Source organism: Sander vitreus, chromosome 3 (genome assembly GCF_031162955.1).
Source record: "Sander vitreus isolate 19-12246 chromosome 3, sanVit1, whole genome shotgun sequence".
NCBI classification, from domain to species: domain Eukaryota; kingdom Metazoa; phylum Chordata; class Actinopteri; order Perciformes; family Percidae; genus Sander; species Sander vitreus.
The window spans coordinates 3,308,935-3,322,039 of record NC_135857.1 but is presented as its reverse complement, the minus strand read 5'-3'; the positions used below and the strand labels follow the sequence as shown (position 1 = coordinate 3,322,039).

General features: G+C 39.3%; 1 protein-coding gene across 1 annotated transcript in view; it reads right to left on the bottom strand.

The window, feature by feature from the left end:
* Positions 1-528: 528 nt before the first annotated feature.
* The window catches only part of LOC144515154 (glutamate receptor ionotropic, kainate 1), a 38,296-nt gene continuing 25,719 nt past the window's right edge, over positions 529-13,105 (bottom strand). Inside the window, exons 7-16 of the mRNA XM_078245743.1 lie at positions 12,436-12,579; positions 6,666-6,773; positions 6,100-6,141; positions 5,385-5,498; positions 5,096-5,299; positions 4,773-4,996; positions 3,985-4,103; positions 3,142-3,359; positions 2,387-2,612; positions 529-1,589 (exon numbers count right to left, since the gene is read on the bottom strand). Of these exons, the coding sequence (XP_078101869.1) occupies positions 1,300-1,589; positions 2,387-2,612; positions 3,142-3,359; positions 3,985-4,103; positions 4,773-4,996; positions 5,096-5,299; positions 5,385-5,498; positions 6,100-6,141; positions 6,666-6,773; positions 12,436-12,579 (1,689 nt within the window). The 3' untranslated portion in view covers positions 529-1,299. The remainder of the gene's footprint in view (positions 1,590-2,386; positions 2,613-3,141; positions 3,360-3,984; positions 4,104-4,772; positions 4,997-5,095; positions 5,300-5,384; positions 5,499-6,099; positions 6,142-6,665; positions 6,774-12,435; positions 12,580-13,105) is intronic.

Below are 13,105 nucleotides of genomic sequence, written 5' to 3'. Positions count from 1 at the left end.
ATCTCAATTATCCAGCGGCAGCCGTCTCAATTCAACCCAAGCGCTCTTTGGTGACGTGGTTGATTACGTTACAGTTGATCATCTGTCCATCATCGTATAAAGCCCGCCCTGACAATTTGATTGGTCCGAACAGCTCTGGTTCGAGCATAGTTGCTCCACAACGGATCAAGTCCAGACCGAACTTCCCGACCTCAAATGTTGTGGGCGGGGCTAAGTTCGGCTGGCATCCAGGCTAGGTTTTCTATAGTGCAGACCAACAATAATAAGCAAAGCTGAGGTTACTTAACTCATAAACCTCTGTTCTCTGAAGTGTCTCATTAAAATTGTTCTCCAGGAACGGCCAAAACAAATGATTGAAAGAGAAGTGAAAAGTATCACGACAATCAAATACACATACAAGTTTTACAAGACCTCAGATCTTCTTGACCCAAACGTTTCATGAAAGAAATCCAGTAAAGGAAAAGGCTGTGCATGCAGAGAAAGGGAGCAATTAAAACCAAAACAACCAGAATAAAAGGTTAAAGGATGTAATGTTCTCACATAACTTTAGTCATTCTGAAACAATTCCAACATGACGAAACATATACATGCATGTTTATGAACTTCATAAAAAACAAAAAAAGTATAGACCGTAAGCAACTGATGGCCTGAGTGTCAAGCAACTTAAATAACATTTTGTAGGAACACTCATTCATAAACAAAGTGGAAACAACCGTCATTAAATAAATCAAGATTTTTTTTTAAATACATGAGTACATACAAAAGTGGTAAGAATAAGTGCCGTTATGTCAAAGTTTCTGTGTGCTATAAATATGAAAATTGCAAACGTTTTATAACGGAATACTCTCAAACCTACTGCAGTTGTTGAAATGAACATGGCAAACATCACTCAATAACAAGATAACACTTATCATCATCACAGCATTACTTACCCACATGGCATGACAATTCTTTTTTCACACAAAACAATGTTAGTTTTTTTGCAAAAAAAACAGCAAGGCCAAGATGGTCATGTGTCACGATGTCAGAAGTAAACAACCATCTGTCATCATAAAAAGGGTTTCAAATGTATTCTTCCAATGAAGACTAAAACATCCATGTGCTCTACGTCAAAACTACTGAAAACACTGAAATCTGCATTAAAAAGTATTTCTGTTTTGATTGTAACAATGCAGTTCAACACATTCAGACTTCAAATTTTTGTTGGCCCAGTGATTACTGCAGTCCTCTGAAGACAACAATGACAACGCAAATGTGTAGTAGGGTTCATAACAGTCTTCGATAAAGTCCCCTAGTGTGTTAATACTTGTTGTGCCATTCGCACTGACCAACGCTCACCTCCTCAATGTCCAAGTTCTTTCTGGATTTGTAAATAAACTCTCCAATTGCTACAAAAACTGAGAGGACTAGTCCAGCTGCTAGCACAATAAAGATTCCCCCTATGTTCTCAACACCCAGAGCACTGGCCTCTTTGCTGTCCTCCTCTGGGCAGCCATTCCCTCGCCACCATTTCTCCTTCATCATGTGCAGCTTCCCTTCCTCCTGAAGCTGCAAGATGGCGATGGTGATCTTGTCTCTGTAAGGGGAGCCTGCAGCAGGATAAAAAACATTAGGTTACATTTTACTTGAAGGTATCTAATAAGAGTGACATGACACTAATGAACTAAAGTGCGGAATGGGCCGCATTTTTCTGTCCGAGCCCGGCCCACGTCCAACAGAGCAGTAACCAAACCCGACCCGAGCCCGACAGGCATTAAGATATTTATGTCCGAGTCCGACCCGAGTCTGACACAGTTAAAATCTCATTTTTTTCTCATACTAATGAGACATGTACGTTTGTTTGTGTGGAAAGCCCGCTTTTATTAAGCAACTGTAGGAAGGCATATGGAAATGTTAACAGATGAGCGCATCAGCGCACACGGGGCAACAAGCGCACGTTAATCTCCTGAGGCCAACTTCTTTTTAACGTCTTCCATCGTTGCCTAATATGCACGTACATGTTTCGTTGTCACAGCTACATAAACAAATTTACACACACAGGAAGACGGATGTTAGGGTAATATTTTTAATTTATTTTAATAAAAAAAAACGAACCTTTGCATCAAGTGAAACAGGCCCATTGGCTACCTACATGATAAGCTTTAAAAATGTTCAATGCCTTATCGCGCTGATGTGACCGAGCCCGACCCGAACCCGAACATCATTTCTAAATATCTGTCCGAACCCGGGATCCATCCTCTATCATGAACGTGTCATAAACATTATGAAAAAGTTATCATTTCTGCCATTACCAGTGTCATTACTTTCGGTGTTTGTTTTGTAGTCAGATAGGGAGTATTTATTGGTTATCATTGTTACTGTGTAGTTTGTTACTCATCTCTCTTACCAATCGGGGTTCCCACTCCATAGCCCTTTGAATCTATCAAGCCTCCAATCTGTGTGAGGTTGCAGTTACGCTGGCTGATGTACTCGATGCTGGTCGATTCCATCAGGAGAGCGTAGTCCGTGGTGAGAACCCTCTGAATCCCCTCCCGGTTGTTTTTCACCAAAGCTGTGTTTTTCCTGCTGCTCATGAATGCCCACATTTTCTCGTAAGTTGAGATCTTCGATTTCTGTTGAATCAGAATCAGGATTTATGGACCTTTTAAAACAACGCATCTTGATGGTCAACATAGCAAACAACAAAACAGATAATGTTGATACATCGTCAGTGGTTGACAGTATTAGAAGAATATCTGCTGACTGGAGCAATCATCCTGATGCATGGCAGGAGAGGGGATGTGACAAGAGTGTACAAATCTGCCCAAGTTCATTCAATTTTCTCTGTACATTCAGATAAACTCATTGTTGCGCTACAGACAAAACAATAAAACCTTGAAATCTTTATAGAAAAAATTGGCCACTGGCTTTCATTAATCTGCATGTATAAGGAAGTTTCTAAGATACTAACCTTTAACTCTACTCTTTTTCACCAACCCATCAGACAGCACATGTCATGGTACTGTAATGACTGAGGACTGATGACTCAAGGGTAACCCTTGTCAGGTTTATCTAATTCAAAAGTGGTATTCTTGTTTGCATCCCTCCCCTCATTGTTGTATGGTTACTTTCCCAACTACTGTAAAGGGGAAAGAAGATTACCTTAAAAAAGGTCATGGTGGAGCCGTCTCTTACAGCACCGTACTCTATTTTGGTTTGTTTGGCCAAGTCATCTGCAGAGTCGATTGGCGAGTCCATTCTCTCCACAGTGAGAAAGGCAGCCAAGTTAGCAGTGTATGAGGAGATTATGATCAGTGTAAAGAACCACCATATTCCACCGACTATCCTCGTAGAGAGGGCCTTAGGCATCAGTTCGGATCCTGTAAGAGAACAACTCAAGGTATAATATACATTCTACAAACAAATACATAATGAGACAGTAGGGCTGGGCGATATGGAGAAAATCAGATATCGCGATATTCTTGTCCTAATACCTCGATGTCGATATTGTGGCGATATTATAGGGTTGACAATTGGTGCTTTAACAAAATATCTTCACAATGATATTTTAGATAAATAATCTTCAGTAATGTGGACATAATGACTAAGTGGGTAAAGGTAAAAAAATAATAGAAGAGCTAGAACAGTCTGGTAACAGAAAATTACATCCATTTACTGTAATGCAGCCTTTAAAACCAGGAAAAGACAACACTTAAGCCATTTATGATATTACGATATCCAAAATCTAAGACGATGTCTAGTCTCATATCACGATATCAATATAATATCGATATATTGCCCAGCCCTATGAGACAGTGACGATACATTATGTAACAAAAATAGCCATGACACTAACTACCTTATTTTTTTTCCAGGCACACCACAAACATTATTCTATGTATGAAGATGATGGTTAAAGGTGCTCCACCAAAGGGAACATTGTGCCAGGTTTGAGAACAGCATGATAACATTATTCAATTATAATTATAATAAAATCAAGTATACCTTGCTGCATAAGTGCTCCAACTCCAAACCACACACTATTTATTAAAGTGAAGTTGTTTTCAACCACATCTGAGTCTGGATTGCAGGGGTGAGGGTTGTACCACTCATAGGGAGTGAACCTGAAGGTGAAGAATTAAATACAATTAAAAATGTGTAAATAAAATACAATGATGACAACATAACACCATATTTAGGCCTGTGGTTGGTATTTACTCTTTACTACTTTTTACTATTATACTTTTTCAAACTCATGTTAATATCATAATGCAAAAGTCATTCTGACTCAATTCTGACCAAGGTTACTGCAGCAGTGTGCAATCAATCTATGTCCTTGTTGCAGCCAAAATGAATGCATGACTACTGATAAATGCAAATGGCCTATTTCATACATGACGTTAATGATGGAGCCCCTGAAGGGACATAAGGATTTTTTTTTTTTCATCACCAGAAACTTTCTGGTGCTCACTAGATACTTTTCTCGTGAGCACGCGAAAGTATCTCATGTGCACGAGAAACCAATCTGAGTAGCAGTCAGAATGTCGGCCGAGGAGGAGGTATTCATCTTCCTGAAAACGCAACAAAATGTACCTGATAGTGTCATCAACATACTTTAAAATGATAAGGCAACTGTTCCAATTCTATGCTGTGAATGTGAAATATTGACTTTACGACCAACCATAATGAACATATAAAGTTAATTCTAGCTGAAGCTATAGAAAAGGATTTTTTTTTTTTTACACACACTAATTCTTTGGTCCCATTTCTTAGAATTTTCTTTATGCTTTTACCTGGCAATAACAAACAGCACACAGCTGACACCGAGGCATGCCAGTAGCACATACATCCAGATATCAGGAGACAGTGGGTTGAGGAAGGAGAACACCCCTGGATTGGTGCCGTTGGGTTTGTGGTAGAGGATGCTGATCCCTAGCGTCATGAAGGGCTTGGAGAAATCTATCACCTTTTCCCTTACATATGTGATAGTAAGAGGGGCAACGGCGAGGTCGGCCACCTGGTACAGAACAAAAACATCAAGCAGGGCCACAGTCAAAAATAGATGATACTGCTGATCCCTCCAATAATCTCTCACATAATATTGATTGGTACTCACATGGTCAATGAGTTCTCGCACCATGCCGTTCCACTCTCCCTTGTCATTCTGAGCTCCATATTTGCCATCAGAAACCAGCTTTACCTCATAGGAGAATCCCAAAATGTTGGAGAGCTCTTTGAGCAGGTCTAGGCAGTAGCCCTCAAAGCGATCATTTCCATACAGGGGCTTATCAGATTTCTTATACATGACATAAGGATTTTCCTGGAATAAGGCGCATAACAGACTTAATTAATTTCATCACGACATTTCTGATCCAATGCTGCTGGATAAGTTCTTTGAGTCATACCAGAATAGTTGTGACAATAAGGGTGCGGTTGGCCATTGAGTCGGTCACATTAGTGGATGAGTCCTTGTTGCTTTCTGTTAAATTAAGGCCCGTTTGGGAGTTCCACACACCAATCTGTAAAGAATGAAATATAATAATAATATTATCCAAATGCCCACACTGACTGGACTTCAAAGATCCATAGTTGCCCGAGTCACCTTCACATGATCACGGTAAGGAATGCAAAGAAGGGAAAAGAAACAAGTACAGGGAAGAAGAAATATTACTGTGGAAGAACAAAGAGAAATGAGAGTAGGGGAGGGAAAAAAGGAAAAGGAAGGAAATATAAATTGCAATATTAAAAAAAAATAAAAACACACTTTACTTGAAGGTATCTACATAAGAGTGACATGACACTGTCATGACACAGTCTAACTCTAACCCTAACCATAACTTGTCATGACAAAAACCGAATGACACTAACTGTTATGTCATAAACGTTTATGACTTGTTTATAATGTTTATGATACGTTCATGACAGTGTCATGTCACTCTTATGTAGATACCTTCAAGTGAAGTGTAACCGAAACAACTTTAAATGCCATATCCAGTGCAGAAATGTATAACATTTCTTTCCACCAGAAAAAGGGGAGACATCACAAAGGGCAGCAGGTTGAGTAAATTGATAAACCATATCAATATTCCTTTAGGCTACCAGGGCAGCTAAAGTACAGACCTTTTTCCACACTTTATTCAGGCGGTTGTTGCCCGTGATTGTCTTGCAGAAATAATAAAGAGAAAGCATTTTAATCACAGTGCCCTTAAACTCACAATGAACAATGACTGTGAATTTTGGATTAAAAAAGAAAAATAATAAGAAAATAAAAGCTCCTCTGGTTACAGCTCTCATGATGTTTTAATCTAAATATATACTTCCAAATGTGTTAACTTAAATGTCATTTCTTTGTCGTGAAGAGATCTGTCATTAACAGGTAACAGGCCTGTTAATGACCTGCCAACATTGAGAGAAGCATTGCCAATGTGATTAACGGAACATCCACAAACCTTTGACTTTAAAATGACAGCTACAATTATTCGCACGAGCTATGTGTCAAAACAGTTCGTGCACCAGATTTCAAGGTACTTTATATTGTTTTGCAGACAAGTCATCTTTCTGCAATTTTAGAAAAAAAGAGGTTACAGTGGGTAGCAGTGGTTTGTCTATATTTGTCCTACTCCTTTCAGCCCTTCTATGAATGTACTGACAGTAAAGAGACACGGGTCAGATAGTTAGTCAGATACCTTCTCCAAGCCATCTTCCTTTAGGCTGATGACATCTAAATCAAATTCTTTCCGCAGGCCGTCTGTCTTGTTTATTACTATTTGTCCCGTCAAGCCATTCCATTGTGCCTGTGGCAAAGAGAGCGCAGAAAACAAAACCAATGAATCCCTCAGTTTTTAATGTCATAAATCCAGTCAAGCAGAAGCCTGGAAAAAAATTAAAACAGTTCTTAAAAAATTAATAATTGATGAGTGCTACATTAAGCAAAGAACACTGACAAAGGCATATTGCATCTTAATGGGGTTTTTTTTGCACTGGCTGGATCCTTAATGGAAATATCTCTGAGTATATAACATGGTGGACAGTGATGTGAATGGAGCAGGCAGGCATGGCCTCTGTCTGAGTAAAGAGCAGCGGGTGGGCAGCAGAGCTCAGAGATATTTGAATGCAGTTGATAATGAAATGAGCTCAGCTGAATAACAGTCACGCTAAATCTCTCTTACAGAGGGCTCAGAGAAATGAGCTGCATCTCAATTTTGCACTGACGGAGGAAGCTGAGAAGCCAGTTACTTTAAGGGAAGACGGCATATCTACAAATCAATACACACAGTGACCTACTGTAAACTCGCCATGTTCAGCCAATGGCATTTCATAATTTCAATTTCTTTCTGGCTGCGAATCAAAGTGTAATGAAAATAGAATTAAAGGAGCAGTTGGTGTCACCACATGACACCAAATTGTCATGTGGTGAGGCTCGATCCAAGACTTAAACCACAGCCACATCTCTAGTTGAGACTGTTGCGTCACAACTAAGTGAGAAATAATCTAATCACACACTGATGAAAACAATCTTATCACTGGAAAACTGACTAACCATACAACTTGTTGTGAACAGTTTATTATTTCTGCACAAACATAAGACAGTTGGTTGGTGTTCTTAAGGAGAAAGTAGTTCTCAGAGAGCACTGATTACAACAAGGCCTGTGAATTATTGTGAGTAAGCGTAACAGTAATAAGTTATGTTTGAAAACGGACATAGCCGTTAGGTTTTTCCAATGAACAGAAGCCGATAATAATAGCCAAATACATCTGGGAAATAAAGTCGGTATATGGGAGAAGAGCTGCGTGACTTGTTTATCTTGAAAGGACTTGTGTTGAAGCTCAGAGTAGGGAAGCTCCCTGTCAGTGTGTGCTCTCAGATCGAGAAATTACTGGTGGCACTTGGACTGACACAAACCAAATGCCACTGAGCACATGGTAGCCTACTGGCAAAATGCCAAACCACCACAAATCCTAACAAAACTCTCTGAATGAATAAATGACTTTTGAGCTAAGAGGGAAAGGTTTTATTGGGTCTTTGGGTGAACTGTCCGTCGCTATAAGGAATTGTAATATATAATCTAACAATCTGGGTAACTAATTTAGTGTCATGCTACTGTACACCATGCATTAGATTCTAAAAAATACTCCAATGTGTTGATATACACATTATGTGGCTCAGTTTTGAGGATGTTTTTGTTAGAAATGAATTACAGGTGTATTAAGAGATGCCAACAACAACTCTGAGCCTTTGTGTTTCATCATCTTGTTCTTTCAGCCTTTAAACAGAAACTTGGCATCAGTCAGTTTATAACTGAACATGATTTGATTCAATCTACTGGAATTGGATTTGTCAAGATTAATTTCACTCTCAGTGGCGTTTTGTTTGTTGCTTATAAGCAACAAACAAAACGCCACTGAGAGTGAAATTAATCTAACCTTATCATTCTAAAGTGCTGTACTGCTTCACAAGCTTCACATTATGATTTAAATAAAAATTTTGTGTGGGACATGGCAACGCACACACACAAACGTAAGATTAAAGATCAAACTTGATGCCATCCTGAGGAACGCTATCCCCTTCATTATGTTCTGACATCCGTTTCTAATGCAAAGATCCTTCGCATCTATAGAAGGTTACACGGTATCATTTGATGAAGTTGCTCTTTCATTAGACCACTTCACACAGCGTGTGAGACCTACTTGACCTGTTTGTCCAGATTTATTCATGTCATTAAGTCTCTTTTTAATCCCCACCAATCAAAAGTGTCTCTGTGTCGACCATGTGTTGATGTTATTACTGTACATGTAATGATGACATGGATCTTCTTGGATTGGAGAATCCAGATGATAAAAAGTGATTATCCGTGAATACATTGGACAAACCATCAGCAGCAACATTGTGAGAAAAACTCATTTGCTTTTTCGCATTCCTCCCTCAGGCCTCTATACACCAGCCTCACCAACAAATCACTGGTACATTTCGGAAAATAGTCCAAGTGCACAAAGCTCAGCCTTATTCCCTTGAGCTGTGAGTTCTTCATATAACTTTCTCTGCAGAACTTATCTTGTAGTATTAAATATGTGATACAGGGTTGATTCCTGCAGGGGAAATTGTCTTTTGCCCTCCCTCCTCCCTGAGAGCAGAGTGCAGAGTGAGGATTCACTGTCTTTCTTGGACACTTCAGATAACGCAGTTATAAAATACAATTCTTTGCCAGCCTTTAGGTCACAGTTAGAGAAGTTTCTAATTTAATTTTCATTGTATACATAGATATACATTTTGTGTGTTATGTTTACCTGTTTGTTCGTTTGTTTCATTGCTTGTCTTACTTTTTATATTTTGTAGAGGAATTATCATGTTTCAGTTGTGTTTTTTTTTCTTGGGGAGGGACTCTGAATAAGCCTTTTAGCACTACAGTGCTTGTTTTTAAAATCTATTGTATGTACTTTATATCTTTGTGCAAATAAACTAAACTAAACTAAACCCTCTTAAAGGATCATATCAGTATTTTGCATGTTTTAACCACCTAAATTCTGTACTACTGCTGATCATTTCCCAAATCGTACCACAGTGTTTCTGAATGTATTTCCCAGCATCCAGGCTGCCACTCGCAGAGACCTGCTGGAAGGGATTCACCACAGTGAACGTCATGTCTGCTTTGATCGTTGTCAAAGTTACACATCTATTGGGTGGTAATGCAGTGCAGACCTTTCAAATCAGTCATACCTGTCAACCACACTGTCACAGAACTAGTGAGAAGGATCATGGGAAATCATTGTATAATGAATACACAAATATAAGAAAATTCACAAACGGTCCAGTCAAGCAGAACCAACACACCACTCACTCTCAGCTCTAGTGCAAAAAATGTTTGAGAGCAGACACTCCACTGCTGGAGAGTATAATCCCTCCTGACAATACTCTCAGGAACACCGCAAACAAAGTCTGTGTTCTATCACAAAAAATTCACTCTCATGGGTAAAAAACTAAGCAGACTTAGCAGATATGCTACTTCTCAATAGCATTGCCACCCAATTATAACCGATAGAGATAAGGACAGACAAGATGTTCACTGAGACTAGATAGAAAGTTTAAAGTCTTGTAAGTTGATCTTGATGCAGTAATAAATGAATGGACACAAACTGTCATGGTTTCTACCAGTTCATATCATCAGTTTCAATAAGTCCCCTGTTCGGCTGCCACTAACCTCTCCTGTCATTTCAGACCTTGTTATTATTTCACCCTCCAGCATTTGTCCTCAGCTCGTCCCACCTTACCCCAGTCGCATACCGCAGTGGTGTAGTCTACGTGATACGCAGGTATACGGAGTAAACCCACTAGGAAAGGTCAAGGATTTCAGTATACCCACTTACAAAAATGCAATGATACCGTTACGTAACGATGATTGTTTTGTGAGAGAACTTCCACACTTACGTTCATAAATTCACCCTGTCTGTGTTGCGACAACAACACAGTTGCTTGGCGGTCATTCCCTGCGCAAATTTGAAATTAACAAATGTGAATCAATAAAGTAGATATATGCCCCTGAAGCTATACTGCTGCTTCGGATGACACTGCAGCAGAAGTTAACGTTACAGAAACTACAGAAAATGAGCCAGATGAGGCAGATGCTTTACGCAGTAACGTTACAAAAAACCTATGGGGTTGTCGCTCTGGGACGGGCGAGTCTAATGCTGGGGGGCAAAAAAATTACAGTATACTCACTACCAAAAACTAGACTACACCACTGCGCACACCTGCCCCTCATTCTCCTCTGAGCCTCCTCGGTGTTAACGATCTACACTCCCTGGTTGTCCATTGCTGAGCTTTTGCTGAGCCTTTACACTGATGATTAACAGAAGAACTATATGGTAAGCTTTGGAAAAGATTGGCTGGTAGTGTAAAGCACAGATGATTTGTAGCAGTGGTGGAATGTAACTAAGTATATTTATTCAAGTACTGTACTTAAGTCAAAATTTGAGGTACTTGCACTTTACTTGATTCTTGTCTTTTCATGCCACTTTCTACTTATACTCATCTACATTCTACATTTCAGAGAGAAATATTGTACTTTTTACTCCACTACATTCATCTGACAGCTTTAGTTACTTTACAAATTAGGATTTTTTTCACACAAAACACATGTAGTTTATAACATACAATGTTTTATTATAAATGAAACTACCCAACAATATAACGATACAGCTAAAATTATTACACCATTAAACACACAACTGTCAATTAACACAGTTTCTAAAATGTGAGGATTTTTCTGCATTGAGTACTTTTAATACTTTAAGTACACTTTCCTGATGATACTTACACACTTCTACTTAAGTAACATTTTCAATGCAGGACTTTTTACTTGTAACTTATTTTTAGAGCGTGGTATTAGTACTTAAAGTATAAATAAATATCTGAATACTTCTTCCACTGCTGATTTGTAGTAAATGGGCCAAAATATGAAAAGAAAACAGTATTGTCCTTCTGAATGAATGCACTGTAATAAAAACAATGCTTGCCAAGATATAGGACGTCAGGTTTATGGAGTAGAAGACAGAACGCAGGAAAGGACACTGTTATTCACCAACAGAACAGAAGCTCATGTTATACTTCAGTGTGCTAATGTAAATACGCTGATCACAAGTCTAATTACAGACAAAATCTGTTGAGGGTATACAGCTGGAAAGTGTTCTCTGGGCTTTTTGGCATTGCCTGTGTCCTTCAATATTCTGTCCACACTTGCAATTTAAAAGCTCATTTGTCAAAGAAACATCTAATTGGAGAGTGCAATATAACAAGTGAGCCTATTCAATTTAAATTGAAATATCTTAGCAGAGCTGAGAAAGTCCGCTTCCACGATTAAACTGAGCTATTTTCCATGTTTTTCAAACTGTCAGTGTGCTTTTGTGTTCATTGTGTTCCTCTTCCGTCTGCTGTCAGATCAATAGTTCATGCAGAATTGAATACCTTGAATCTAAGATCTACACAAGATAACACACTTACGATAGCATCCTTTAAACTTAAATCAATGAGGACCTAGAGAGTCATTTTGTAAAAAATATATTTTAAAATGAGTATTATGTTCGGAGAATCTTTCTGCTCTCATCCTCTTTGCATTAAACATATACAAAGTATAAAAAAGCTACAGCTCTCAGTGAGCAGCTCTCACCAGTAGCTATCTGACAACCCACTAATTTAGGAAACCCCCAACATGACGTCAATCATGTCACACACTCCTCGTACATCACATCGGATCTCCTAACTGTATTGCTTCTGCCCCTGCAGCCAGGGAAACGAAATAGAGGCAGCAGGCTGTGAAACAGATGGATGGCTGTGAAATGGAAGGATGGATGGAGGGATGAATGGATGGATGGATGGAGGGATGAATGGATGGATGGATGGAAGAATGGAGGGATGGAGGGAGGAAGAAGGGTGGCTGTCACACATTCATAAAACACACTCACTTCTTTGAGCATGTTCATGAAGCGTGATCCAAAGCGCCAGGGTTTGTGTCGGTGGCACTGAAGGGAGCTGACAGTGATCTGAGCGGTGCGTTGCGAGGCAGCAGCCACCATGTAGACGGCGTCGTACATCAGAGCGGCTTCAGTCTGAAAGAGAGGCGCGGGCGTCAGCATCCATCAGCGAGGATCGTGCAATGTACTTATCACATCAGGACTGTGGATGCACATGCACAGCAGCGTATGGTTTCTCAAAGCATACCCCAAAAACGGCAGCGCTAGTTTCACTAACATGGAAAGCAATCAGACCACAATCAGCCACAGTGAGCCCAATTTGGTGAGCAATTTCATTCAAAATAACTTTCTGATTGTGTGTACAATCAGAAAGCACCATGGTGGATTACTGTGACTTATGTTTTGCAAATTATCTTTATTCCTTTACCCCTTCATAAAAGAACTGGGGAGATTAAATTACTAATGAAATTGTCCTAACTTGCTTGAACATACATAAAAAAAAGCTTTATGTAGATTTAACGGGCCTTCAGCAACCTTTAGAGCATGTTGCTTACAGTATGTAAACAATCCCAGTACAATCAGAATGGACATTGTTAACATGGGTGTCCCCACTGAGAAACACAGCCCCTACACTTGACAGACCTTTAACATGAGGAATGAA